Source organism: Crocodylus siamensis, chromosome 5 (genome assembly GCF_052110815.1).
Source record: "Crocodylus siamensis isolate JL-2025a chromosome 5, ASM5211081v1, whole genome shotgun sequence".
Lineage (NCBI taxonomy): Eukaryota > Metazoa > Chordata > Crocodylia > Crocodylidae > Crocodylus > Crocodylus siamensis.
Genome location: NC_143399.1, coordinates 119,267,949 through 119,281,297, shown reverse-complemented (window position 1 = coordinate 119,281,297; position 13,349 = coordinate 119,267,949). Strand labels below are relative to the sequence as shown.

General features: G+C 39.0%; 1 protein-coding gene across 6 annotated transcripts in view; it reads right to left on the bottom strand.

Annotated features, from left to right (window-relative positions):
* Positions 1–13,349, bottom strand: part of GLI3 (GLI family zinc finger 3) — a 267,088-nt gene that overhangs the window by 17,109 nt on the left and 236,630 nt on the right. For all 6 annotated transcript variants that reach the window (XM_090050059.1, XM_090050058.1, XM_090050061.1 and 3 more), the window contains 2 exons: positions 2,803–2,952; positions 2,041–2,205 (listed from right to left, as the gene is read on the bottom strand). In XM_090050059.1, coding sequence (XP_089906185.1) covers positions 2,041–2,205; positions 2,803–2,952 — 315 coding nt within the window. The remainder of the gene's footprint in view (positions 1–2,040; positions 2,206–2,802; positions 2,953–13,349) is intronic.

Below are 13,349 nucleotides of genomic sequence, written 5' to 3'. Positions count from 1 at the left end.
TGGGGTAATTGTTTGAATGTGCATTGCAGTTTCCTGGGATAAACAGATAGTACTCCTCATCTTGTGAACCTTTTTAGGAGTTATCCTAGGAAAACAGACATGGACATCTGAATGACTTCCCTTTGTCCTGGGATAAAGTGATTTATCATGGGACAAATGCAATGTCAGTTTGTAGCCTGGAAGTGAGAAAAATTATCACTGGATTTCAACTAATCTTTCACAACTTAATGTGCAGTAGTTCCATTAGGTCCTCTCTCTTATTTTTGATAAAATGATCAGAAGCCATTAGATGACCAAGATGTAGAAGGTGTACTCCTTCCTAGTATATATGTCTAAAGAATTGGGCCACATTGAACTGGCAACAGAAGAAACACTAGAACAAATTGATAAACTAAGTCCTGTAAGTCACCAGGACCACGGCATTCACCCGAGATTTCTGAAGGAACTCAAAGGCAAAACTGCAGAATTGCTGGAAACAGTATATAACCAATTGTTACAAACAGCCTGTGTGCCAGAGGACTAGTGGGGTGCCAGCATAACACCCATCTTCAAAAAGGGCTCCAGAGGTGATTCTGGAAACTACAGACCAATGAGGCTCACTTCCATCGCTGGCAAGTTGCTATATCCATAATAAAGAGTAAAATCAGCAGTTGCACAGACAAATATGATCTGCTGGGGAAGTGTCAGCATGTTTTTCATAAAGGGAAATCCTGCCTCACTAATGTGATTTTTTGAAAGGATTAACAAACGCATGGGCAAGAAGGATCCAGTTACCATAATATTTGGATTTTCAGAAAGCTTTTGACAAGGTCTCTCACTAACAGCTTTTAAAAAAGATGATTTGCTATGAGATTGCAGGGAATGTTTTCTCATGGATTGAGATCTGGATAAAGCAAAGGGTAGAGCTAAATGGTCACTTTTCAGGTTGGAGGGAGGTCAGAAGTGGGGTCTTGCAGAGATCTGTGCTGGGCCTTATTTTTTTCAACATTTTTACAAATGACCTGGAAATAGGTGTGCACAGTAAAAATCTTTAAGTACACAATACTGTGTTCTGAACTAATTGTTACAACTCAAGAAAGTTGACCTTGGAGTCATTGTAGATTGAGCTGATATTTTTGGAGAACTATTTCCAGCAGTGACCAAAAAAAGCCAATAAAATGTTGGGCATTTTTAAGAAAAGAATTGAAAAGAAAATGGAGAACATCATCACGCCATTATACAAACCCATGGTGCACCCACATCTTGAATACTGTATGTAGCACTGGTCTTCACATCTCAGAAAGGATGTAGTAGAATTTTCTAATTCAGAGAAGGTACAGAGAAGAGCAAACAAAACGATCGTAGGTATGGATCAGATGCCAGACTAGGAGAGACTAGAAAGGCTAGAACTATTCCATTTGGAAAGGAGAATTATGATAGAGGTCTATAAAATCATGAAGGGTGTGTACCACATGAACAGGGAACTACTGTTAACCAAGTCCTAAAATGATAGGGGGCACTCACTGAAATTGGTAGGAGAGAGATTTAAAACAAGATAAAGTACTTTTTTAAAATGAAGCATGTGGTTAATTTGCGGAGCTCAATGCCACAGGAATTGATGGAGGAGGATACTATAGCCCTGGTCAAAATGGGATTAGACAAATTCATTGATGATAGAACATTTGGAGATGTCTCCTCAGACATCTGTAAACCGGTGATGGTGGATGCCAACAAGGGTAACGAATAGGGGATATATCATTCTAGCTGGTCTAGTTCAAAGTTCTCCCTCTATAGTGTCTACTTCTGCCACTGTTGGAGACAAGATATTGGGCTAGATGAACTACTGGCCTGACCCAGTATGGCAAATCTTATGTTTTAATGTTCTAGAAGCCTCTTTAGAGCAACACAATATTAATATGATTTATCGCTGATGAATGCAATATGCAACTGACCTGCTTCATGTTCCTGATGATTTTTTGGTTGTGTTTTACAGCAACTTCTTTTGACACAATTATATCTCAGCATAGCTAAGGCTATCTTACAGCCTACATGTTTGCTTACCTCATTGGAGTGAGTTCTGTTTTGGTGTTTGGCCCGATCGGATGCATTAGAGAAAGCTTTGTTGCAGCCCTCGTGCTCACAAACATATGGTTTCTCTCCAGTGTGAGATCTCAAGTGGGTTTTCAAGTTTTCTAATCTGGAGTAAGCCTTTGTACAACCTTCAAACTGTGGACAACATGTAAAACTGGATTATGCTAAATGCTTGTGATTTTAGGAAAGGTAAAACAGCCCAACATAATAAAACATTCTCAAAGATTAGAAGCTTAGTAACTTTATTCAATAGATGGAAGTGCTTTCTTCATTTTTGTTAAGACAGTCCGCTGTAACTTGAAAAAAATATTTCCAGCGCAATGCAAAACCTCTGTTGTAAGAGAAAAAATAGTCTAGATAAAAAAAAACCTGAACAGATTGTTACTAACTCAGAAATCCATTAGCATTTTGGGGTTTAGCAGTATTTCTATGAACAATGAAAGCACCTCTGCCTTACTTAACACATTTTACAGAGAAATTAAATTATTTAATGGAGAGAATTTAGATTTAGAAAACTGGGCCTAATCGAATCATCATCTCACACCTTCTTGTAGTCACTGTCTTCTGTGCAAAGTACGTAAATAACTGCTACTCTGCTGATATGGTGCTGTTTTCACAAGATCAGACACAGGTGTGGAACGGCTATGTTGGGAGTCCAAGTTGGGAAGAAGCATTTTCATGACCCAGCCTGTCAAACCTGTGAAAACCAGCTGTCCAGGGTTGTGTACTCACAGTGCATTTATGAGGCTTTTCCCCCGTGTGTCTCCTCATGTGTACCACCAGCATATATTGGGCTTTGAAGGGCTTCTGCTCCCGGGAACAATCCAGCCATCGGCACACAAACTCCTTCTTCTCACCATGGATGTGGTCATTGTTTATATGCTGCAGAGGTAGAAACCATAGGATAGGTTAGCACATTAGCAACTCCCTTCTGCTGAAGACATCATACCACCACTATTAATTACTGTTACTAGTATTACCATAGAACATAGGAGCCTCTAGCATGGACAGGGACCTCACTGTGATCCAAACATAAGACAAAAAAAGAAGGCTTTTGCTCCCAAGATATTATAATCCAAGTAAATTATAGACCTAATCTAAAATAGATGAAGTGTTATGTGGTCCCTTCTATAGACATCAACAGGCTTTTGATTAGTCTTAGATATTTAATCAATCCCAATTGATTGAATTGTAATTGATTCTATATAATTGATTCTGTATAATTTTACTTAGGACTTCATTTACATAGTTCACATGGGGTGTGTCTACACAAGACACTTAATGTGCCATAGACAGTCTATGGTACATTTGCACATCATGGCAAAAACTGTGCTAATGTGCAGCAGAATTAGTCTACTGCACATTAAGCATCACAAAAAGACTGTGTGCCATTGCTACTATGTATTAGCACTGGCTACTGCTCATTTATGTAGTACCTCATATTAGAGGTACTTAACTTAATGTGTAGTAGCAACAGCACATTAATACATGTGTAGATGCACACACAAAGTACTACTTACATCCCAAAGACTTAATTTAGGTGTTATCTAACACATGATTTGCAAAATCATGCTTTCAACAAGATAGCCTCCAAATAAAAAGGTGAAGTAAAAATGTTCAATTGATCTTCCAACAAAATATTTGTCTCACACCACATTACCGGTATTTTCGTTTTGTGCATGTATTAAATTTAGTGTATGTTTGATAGACTTCAGTTATTTAAAAAAACAAACTGGAGTTCCTTCTAATCCAGATTTCTTTGCCATGTTGTAATATGGTTTTTCCTGATTTCTCCTACAATTTCTTGAAGACTCAGACCTAAATTTGATTCTCACATGCACATGCTCAGGTCTCATTTTGGTCAGTGGGATCTTCATGAATGAATCCAAAAGCAGAATCTGTTGTATATCTTTCACTCTTTCCATTCCATAAGACCCTGGAGCCACAAAGAATTTTAAAAATGTACTTAATTCTTTCAAGTTTTTATGTACAGGGAGAGCCTAGTGAGCCAGGGCATACATATTTTAGCATTAAGTTTACTTTTAAAAAGGTGTAACTGTCAAAATTCTCAGTTTTAAAATACACACAAATGCTCACAACCAGAATTTTCAGTTACCTAAAGGAATGCATTTCAATGGCACTTAAGCTGCCTGATTCTCCTGGATTTCTTGGAAAGTACCATCAACCAGACTCTCTCAATTTTTTTGCATTTATTTTTCTGAAACAAGTCTGTTTCCCTCTTCTACCACTAGGTGGCTGCCTGTCTCAAAAAATGGAACTGTTTCAATTAAGGCACTGAGACTTTTTCCAGAGTTTAAATTTGATAGTAGTACAGATGAAATCAGCATCCGCTCCATAAGTAGCTCATAGAAAAGTCAGACATACAGAAAGTCAGTAGTTCATAGTGAAACACAAAAAAGATAATCCTGATCTTTTCAAAGTCCTGAAAACAATAAAAAAACCAAATAAAATCACTTATGTTCACAATTATGCAAGGTCCCTATGGCAAACAGATGTGGGCTGCCTATAAAAGATGACTGTTCTTTTTCTGTTTTCAAAACTTTATTACCATTTCTTAAAAGTTATGATGCTGCACTGAGCATAGGCACAGAACAGATGTGCTGGACAACGTACAACATGTAATCTTTAAGAGTTTATGTTTCAAGTGCATATCTCTGTAGTCCATTTATATTACATGCGCCTGTACCAAAAGTGTGCAGATGGCCAGTGTTTTGAAACCGAATCAGAACGGTACAGGAAGGTTAATGTGTGCTCTTATTGCCTGAGAGAAAAAGAAGCAGCTGCATGAAATTCCATTATGAAAACAACTATTGGTCAGATTTTTCTGTAAATAAAATGTATCGTGAGTTGTCTGGACAAAGCTACACTGTAATGGAGGAACAAAACCAAAATTAGTGCATATGATGCAAACTGAATGTGGCCTGATTTTGAGTAAGGACCAGCACTTCATTTTGTTCTCTTTTACCTCCAAAAGCATCCTTCTCCCTGTGCTGGCCTGCACGAGTCAGGGTGCAAACTTTGCTCACTTTATACAACATGTCAAAAATGGTTTCTCAGTACGTATACCTATAATTCTCATCCATCCCTTGTCATGTCCTGGCTTTCCTCATGCACCCTCTTGCTCTTTGGACTCTCTGTCTTACGTGACCCCTTTTGCAATCCATGCTAAAGGCAGATAGCTGTAAGAATATTTGCCTGCTGAGCTATGTCATCCACCTTTAAGTCCCTTCATTGGCTCCTCCACTGAAGCTTCTTGTGATTGCCTGCAGGTCACTGCCTGATGCTGCTGCTCCCTTCATCTCTACCCTCCTCCCCCTTATCATGTCACTGCTTTCCCATTCTCCCTGCTTCTCCCACAAGCACTTGCACTTTATTTCACAATACTCCTATGTGTCAAACACCTCTTGGACCTTGTCTACAAAGCTTCTCTGTTCTTTCATGAAGATCCTCCTCTTCAGGTAAAGCCTAGAAGAAACCTGATAAAGACATTTATTAAGCTGTGGCTGCATCTACATGAGATGCTGACTGCGTTGTTACTGCGCAGTCATTTAGTACTTGCATACACAAGTACTACATGACTTCACAGTAACCAGTGGTACTGCGCAGTAGTGTCCCCAAATGGCTTTTTGGTGACACTGACTGTACAGTAGCTTGCTGCTACTGAGCAGCCAGTGTCTTGTGAAGACACAGCCTGTTTGACATAGTTAAAACATGAATGGGCTGTTCAGTGACCTGAAGGAAACAGAGAAAGATGTGGAAAGGCACTGGAACCCACACTGGGCACTGGTACAGAAGGAAGAGGAGAGGGTTGGGATAGGTGAAGAGTTGTAATGAGTTAATCCTATGTAGCAAAAAACCCTAAAATGTCAGAACACAGAGAAGCACTTCAGTATGATGATTCTTGGCTTTCATCACCCTGATGGTTTAATTTGGGCTAGATTCTGATATCCCTAACACATTTTTATCTTGGTCTGTGCACCACCACTTTGACAGACAGTTAGGTAGAATAAAACAAATAAAATGTCTATTAGATTTTTCTTGGACCTTTCAATTGTTATTTTGGAGTACAATATTTTAGAATTATTTTGTGGAATGTGTGTGTGTGTTTCACAGAAAAAATTGATCTTTCTGTCTAAAATGTTCAGAAATTTCTGAACTCTGACATTCAAGTTCTTTGATTCTGATAATTACCTTCGGATTTCTCATGGTGTTTTTGACTCCTTGGTCTCCATAACATGAATGATTGAATAGTTTTTAGTTTATAAAACAAAGAACACTCTGGAATAAGAGTATTATGCAAAGCAGAAGCTTTGGTGGAGTACAATAAGGATTTATGGGGTTTCAATTTATAATCTGTTTGTAACCTTATTACATCCATGAAATGTCACATTCCAGGGAGTAGATCAGAAGGATTTTTTTTCCCAGTGAAATTGAATTTTGATGTAATAGCCCTAGTTTCTTACAGGCAAAAAGACCTTTCCTTTCATTCTGTGTTTGTTAAAGACCCAATCCTGCAAGTCTTCCATTAGTAATCCTGATTAAAGCAAATGGGCCCATGAAAGCCAAGAGACCACTCCTGTGTTTAAGGACAACTACATAAGGCTCCACTCAGCATCTGACTCCATATTATCAGATGCTTTCTACCTGATAAATAAAACTCTCTTATGAATAAACATGCTACAAAATATCCCCCATTGTATACAACTGCCATTGGACATCAACCCTTGCAAGTCCACTTATAAAATGCTGTTCTCTTTCAAGCCAATTCAATGTTAATCACTAGAATTAAATAAGCTGCCATCCACCCTGGCAAAAGATTGTATATGATATTTGAGGTAAGAACAATTAATGATCAAGTTTGGTATCCCCCTTCCATAATTTCTTCTCAAGGAGAGGAATGCATAGGCATGCTGATCAGAGCGGACTACTTGGTAAGAGTTTACTCATTCAACAAAAGCCAGAGGTGTATCCCTTCATTGTGCAGGTGGCAAAGGAGACTATTGTTTGACCCTGAAGGGAAGATGTGAGTTGCAAAGGAGCACTGGAAACCGGATCTATCTGAGGCTGCAGCTTCAAACCAAGTATGATTTGGTGGAGAAAAGAGAAAAGTGTGGTGAAAACATCTAATTCTAAGTGATACACTGAATGTATCATGGTACATATTTGACATGAAAAACAGGAACAGAAAATGCTGCTTATCAGCTATGTCGCCCCATGAATGGCATTGTGGCAAGCATCATATTTGCATTTCCACTAGATGTTTAGTTGGTTAGGTAACTTCAGTGTTGTATTAATAAAGTTTTTGATAATTCATTTTCCCACAGTGTTTAAAAGCAGTGAGTGCTAAAAGTCTCCACTACAATGCACCATGAAACACAAACACTTAACCCTATTTATGGTGCAAATCTTTCCCCCAGCTGTTCAGACACAAGGCCCACAGGGCAGCAGAGCTACTGAAGTCCCTCTGTGTGAGACAGGCAGTAAGCGATGGAAGAAGAGCAGCCAAACAGCCTCCAACCATGACTTATTTTGCAGCTGCACGAAGGAGTGTGAGAGTCCACAAACAGCAGAGATGCAATATTCCATGGCCCAGAGTATGGAGCACACAGAGCACAGACTGTGGTCAGCAATACCAACTGGCAGAATAGTTGTGTGCTAGGGCTAGAAAAGAATTAATTGTTCCTAACCTATGGGCTAGCCAAATAAAGCTTCTTCATTCTGATTTCTCATTACAGATGAAGATTTGGCCCAAAGTCCATATGCAATTAAATTGCTTCAAGAGTCAAATATACAATGTACACCTACAGTATAAGCTCTCTACTTGTTTCTGTTTTCAGGCATGAACAGAAAAAACATTTATACCAGCATAATGGTATAAAAAAGTAATGGAGAGATTATGTAAATCCTTAAAACACAGTAACTCTGCCCAACCCAGTGGAGGATTCTCTATGAAAGAATCAGGGTAAAACTACTGGTTATAACTTATTCTAGTTTAAGTTTTGTCTGTCCACAACAACCTTTCGGTGGCTGTTTGCTAAATGAAAATATGTTATCTCCTCCTACTTAGTGGTGAGGCCTAGTAGTATCTGCCTATACTACTGGGTGAATTAACCTAGGATAGATGCATATCTTTTAATGAATATATCTTCAAACCATCCCATGTGGTAGGGAAGTACTGCTATACCCACTTAACAGATGCAGAACTGAGGCAGCAGATGGAAAACTGAGGCAGGTCCAGATTCTCAAAGGTATTTGGTTAGCTAACTCCCATTGATGTCAGGCTGATTTCACTAGTCCAATTTGGGCCAAACAGGCTTGGACTTAGAAAAAGCAATGACCTGCCAGAAACATGGACACGCAACATTTATACTAATGCCCATCCTGCTTCCTTCTCAAGGATGTTATCCATGATTCATGTCTGCTCTTCACTACCATATTAGGTAGTCAGGGAAGTTGGATATGACAACATCTATACCTCCATAACACTTCGTTAGAAGGTGACATGCACACTCTTTCCTGTCAGACCAGCAATGGACAAAAGACAATGTATAACTGATGACCCATGATCTGTGACCACATGGATGCAGGACAGATCTGAAAAAGAGCCAGGACAGGGAGATGCAACAGGCCAAATATATTCTCCCACAGTGGAAATCCCAGGGGCTAGGTAAATGCTTTGTAATGTGGAGTGGGACTGCTACATCCCTAGTAAATTTTTCAAGCATGTTCTAAGCAGCGTAACTAAGTCCCCCTCTAATCTGTAATAGCACTGCAAACTGTGGTCACTAATACCAACTGGCAGAATAGTTGTGTGCTAGAGCTAGAAAAGAATTAATTGTCCCTAACCTATGGGTTATCCAAATAAGGCTTCTTCATTCTGGTTTCACATTATAGATGAAGATTTGCCGTGTAACTGAAGTCTCCAGGTGTCTCCCTGCCCTGTCTCCCCACTCCCAAACACACACACTCTGGAGTTATTCTGCATCATTGCCTGGAAAGCAGGCATGAACATGTCCTATTCTTTTTCTACAAAAGATCATTTTCAGGAAAAGTCAAACCCCTGTACGGACAGGCTAAGCAACAACATCACTAATGCAACCTTCATGACTGCATAAAGATCGTATACATTTGCCCCATGTATTTAAGGTGGCATAAGCACTTAAGCCATTGCTAGTCCTTAAAATGGGAAGAAGGACATAAGCCGCTTTAAGCCCTTCTGGTAGCATAAGCACTTAAGCTGCTTTCAGTTCCTAAGGCTAAACAGAACCTATTACCATGCACTGAGACGCATGTATTCACACACTGTCACATGGCTGTGTGGAAGCTCGGACAATCTAGCTTCCTACTTCTGAACGTATTTATTATTGAATTATAGTCTCCATAGTTGTGCTGGGCACTTCCCAGATGACTCAAAAACAGTGCCTGGACAAGTGTTCGGCAGGTGTAAATTGACAAAGCTCCACTAAGCCAATGAAAGTATGTCAGTCTCCACAGCTGAGCACTTGTCCACAAAAGAGGCCATGCTCCAAACAACTTCCAACTGAAAAGACTGATCTTGTCATCTTCACTGAAACTGAATATTCCAAAAATCACCCCAAGTAAAACCAACTGAACCTTGAATGTGTTGTGGTGATACGATAATTTTTTAGTCATTTCAGGCCTGTAATCACATTGATAAATATCCTCTTTTACTGTAATCTTCATTCTGGTGGTTGAGCTAGCTATCAGACTTGATGACAGTTCTGTCACTCAAGCTCAAAGTACAATTTTCAAAGTTTGTTAATTATCAGTGATTCAAAAAAATAGTAGGGATGAACTCCTAAATGAAGATATACCTAATTCCAATGATCAGATCTTTTTTTTTTTAATTGTTTAGAGGAGAAAAAAATGTGGAGGGTTTTAACAATGGAAAAAACCAGATGTTCATAAATCAAAGAGATCAAATCACTAAGTTAGGAAAGCTTCATTCAGAAAAAATGGTTCTTTGGAAAGTTAGTTAGCAGCACATACCAACCAGAAGGTATAAATTAAACCACTTTCTAGGTTTAATATATGAACACTATATAGAGGTTCTGAAGAAGACATGTCACTTTAAAATATGAACTAAACAGCACTGAGTGCACTGTATCCATTAGGCACATTAGTGACTCTTTAGAGCAAGAAAAAAGTGCACTCAGCTGGAATTCTGGTTAAAGTCAAGTGCTAGCTCCACTTTTTCTTACTCCTGTTGTTAATGTAACGTGCTCAGAGGCCCATCTCAATTCCTTGAGGAAGACTGGAAAAACGGGCAAGAGCAGCCTGTGGAAGAAAGGAAGTAGGGGGATCAAAATTCGAAGGCCAAGTAAACTAAGAATTAATGACAGGTTATAAACAAATAAGCAGGCCCACATCTATGTATAGAAAAGGACCATTTGCACTGGGGCACAGGGGGAAAGGCAAACTAGTAGGGAGTTCAGACAAAGGCAGTGAGTGATGGCAGTAGAATGAAAGAGTCCCGGGAGCTGATGCGTGATAGGACGAGCAAAAGATGGAAAACAGCAATGGAAAGAATAGGGAATGGGATAAACCAGACAATTAGAAAATAAGTTAGAAGGAAGAAAGAGCCAGGGAACAAATACGGAGCAGCCAAGAAGGTACCATAGGAAAGGAACTCACTCAGGAGGGGTCCGTGTGGGCAGCCACATTCTCTACATCAGTGGTCTCCAAAGTGGGGTGTGTGCACCCCAGGGGGTGCGCAAGATGATCCATTGGGGTGCAGGAAGAAAATATTAGAACTTCTATTTATATAGATAGGGGTTCGCGATCAAAAAAGTTTGGAGACCACTGCTCTACATGGTAAGACCAGAGAGGAAAAAAGAAAAATAGGAACTCTTACACAACAAGGCAGCTTTTATCTCCACCAAACTCTATTAGGAGGGGAACTCATGTAAACTGAAATGGGCTGCTTAATGTGAGCACTTTAGCACAATTAAGAACATAAAATGATTGCATAAAAATTGGAGTTTGCCCCTATCAGATAAGGCATGCATTTTAGAAGCCTCTTGTCTTCCAAATAAACCCTTGTTTTCATTGTTAAATAATATTTATACTCGCCTCCAGACAAATGACCTGGAAAATGTGCTGGCAGTTACCGACTCAATATTTTCCCCATATTAAAGCAAGATAACAATTTAAACATTCAAGGTGCCAGCACGCAGAGAGATAGGCAGGCAGTGAGATTTTTTTTTCCCTTTCTTGAAATTAAGCACATTTTTGGCCTAGAAACCTATCTATCTGGAGTACAGACCCACACATAACTAGAAGCCATTATTTATGAGACTGTGATACACCATAATGAGATCCACAGTCATCATGGGAAGGTGGTTTGAGACGCCATATTAAGACAGAATAAGTTTTTGCAAGAAGAATGGGATAGATTAGTTAGTTCACTTTTTGTGGTCTTGTTCGTTCTTTGAAGAAATAAGAGGGAAACTGAGCTCTCCATTAGGAGGAAATTTTAAGTAGTGGGCTAATGAAGAAAAAAACCAATATGGCTCCTGTCTAACAACTTATACCTATACTCTGCAGGTGTATTTATGCTACATAAAATAAAAAAATAAGGATGAAAAATCTAATATAATTACCTGATTTTAATTTTTTACTTTAATATTTTCAAATGCTTCATTTTATTTATTTTTATGCATCTTCATACTCCATGTTCAGTTTTACTTTTGTTTAAATTAGTATAATGTGCGGTTTTGTAGTATGCTTCTACTGATAAGCAAACATCATGTAACTATATCTAATTTTATTGTTAAATCTATTATATCACTTTAGTGAAAGCTGTAAATAAACTACTACTACTAGAATACACCCTGCCATATCCCAGGTCAACCACCTACAACAGCTGCCACCTGGCTCTAAGGGAAGTAAATACTGATCTTATTGGGAAGCAGCAGTCTAGAGACATGAGTTAGTCCTGCATTATTGAGACTGAGCTTTCAGTTCAAGTTAAAAAAAGAAAAACCCATTTAAATTGACGACTGTGGCCACAATTTCCCCTTCCCCCATTGACGCATATCCTATTTGGGGCTTGTTGGTTGTCAATGGCAGCCCAGTGCCAGCTGTGTTTGAATGGCATTTATGTTATCTTGTGGCTGATGTGTCTTAGTTGTAGATGCCATGTTGGATTCTTCATCGCTCTGTATTAACAAGCCTTTTATAAGTATGCAAATCAAAAGTGCTTTCTATAGGCTAATTTATACGAAGGGGTGTTTCCCCCATTCAAAATTTCAAGCTTTCCTTTTTGTTTATTATCAATACATTGTGTCATTGTCTTTGTTGCCCATCAATAGGTTAAACATACCCAACTTGTATGTTTAAATGCTGAAGACAGAGAATTCCCCAAGGATACGTCAAGTGTTGGCTCCTGTACAAAGAAAATACTGTATTTTGCTCTGAAGAGCTTTCTGTGGCAATTTAAGCACAGTGAGACAGACACAATATCCTGGAGAGAGGAAAACCGGCCTTATTACATTCCTGACCCAGGAGAAGGGATCTGCCCTTAGGACATAAAGGGAATCAGTGGGGGTGGTGGTGGTGAGAGAGGGGGAGAAAGAAAAGTTAGCTAATCCTGAAAGTAAAGACAGCAGTACATTATGCTGTGTGGCCTTTCTTTTCATCTCTTGTTCTACAGTACATAACTGATACAACATTGAAGAGGCAAACACCTTTTCCTGTTCAGCCTGAAGAGGTATTCCATGAGGCTGTATTTTGGCTTCTGTGTTTTCATGTGGACATGGAGATACCTTGGGAAGTGGGGATGGAGAGGAATGTGATATTATAAGGATTCCTTCCCAGTAAAATCACATCTTGTTCCTGTTTCATTTAATAAAAAAATCTATTCCCATTATCTAATATGCCAAGCCAGCTAACAGCTCTGTAAAGGTGATTTTCCCCAGTTCGTTCTTGGTTTCCTGTGTAAGTCCATGTAGCTATGAAGCAATGGGCAAAAACCCATACTTTCAGTCTTAATACAGAAAAGTTTACTGAATGAGATTCTTCCCTATCAACAGCACCATGGTTGCGGAGGTTAATTGCTTTACTTTTATAGCTATATAAAATGCTTTAATAGGCTCTGAGTTTTGTTTCTCTTCTGAAGTTCCTTCACATGACATAACCTAAAACTAAAGTGCCATCTCTCAGGGAAGAGGCTTACATTCCTGTATTATTAACTGGGAGGTTAACAGAGGAAAGCTGGAATCTTAAAGAGGTCAGGC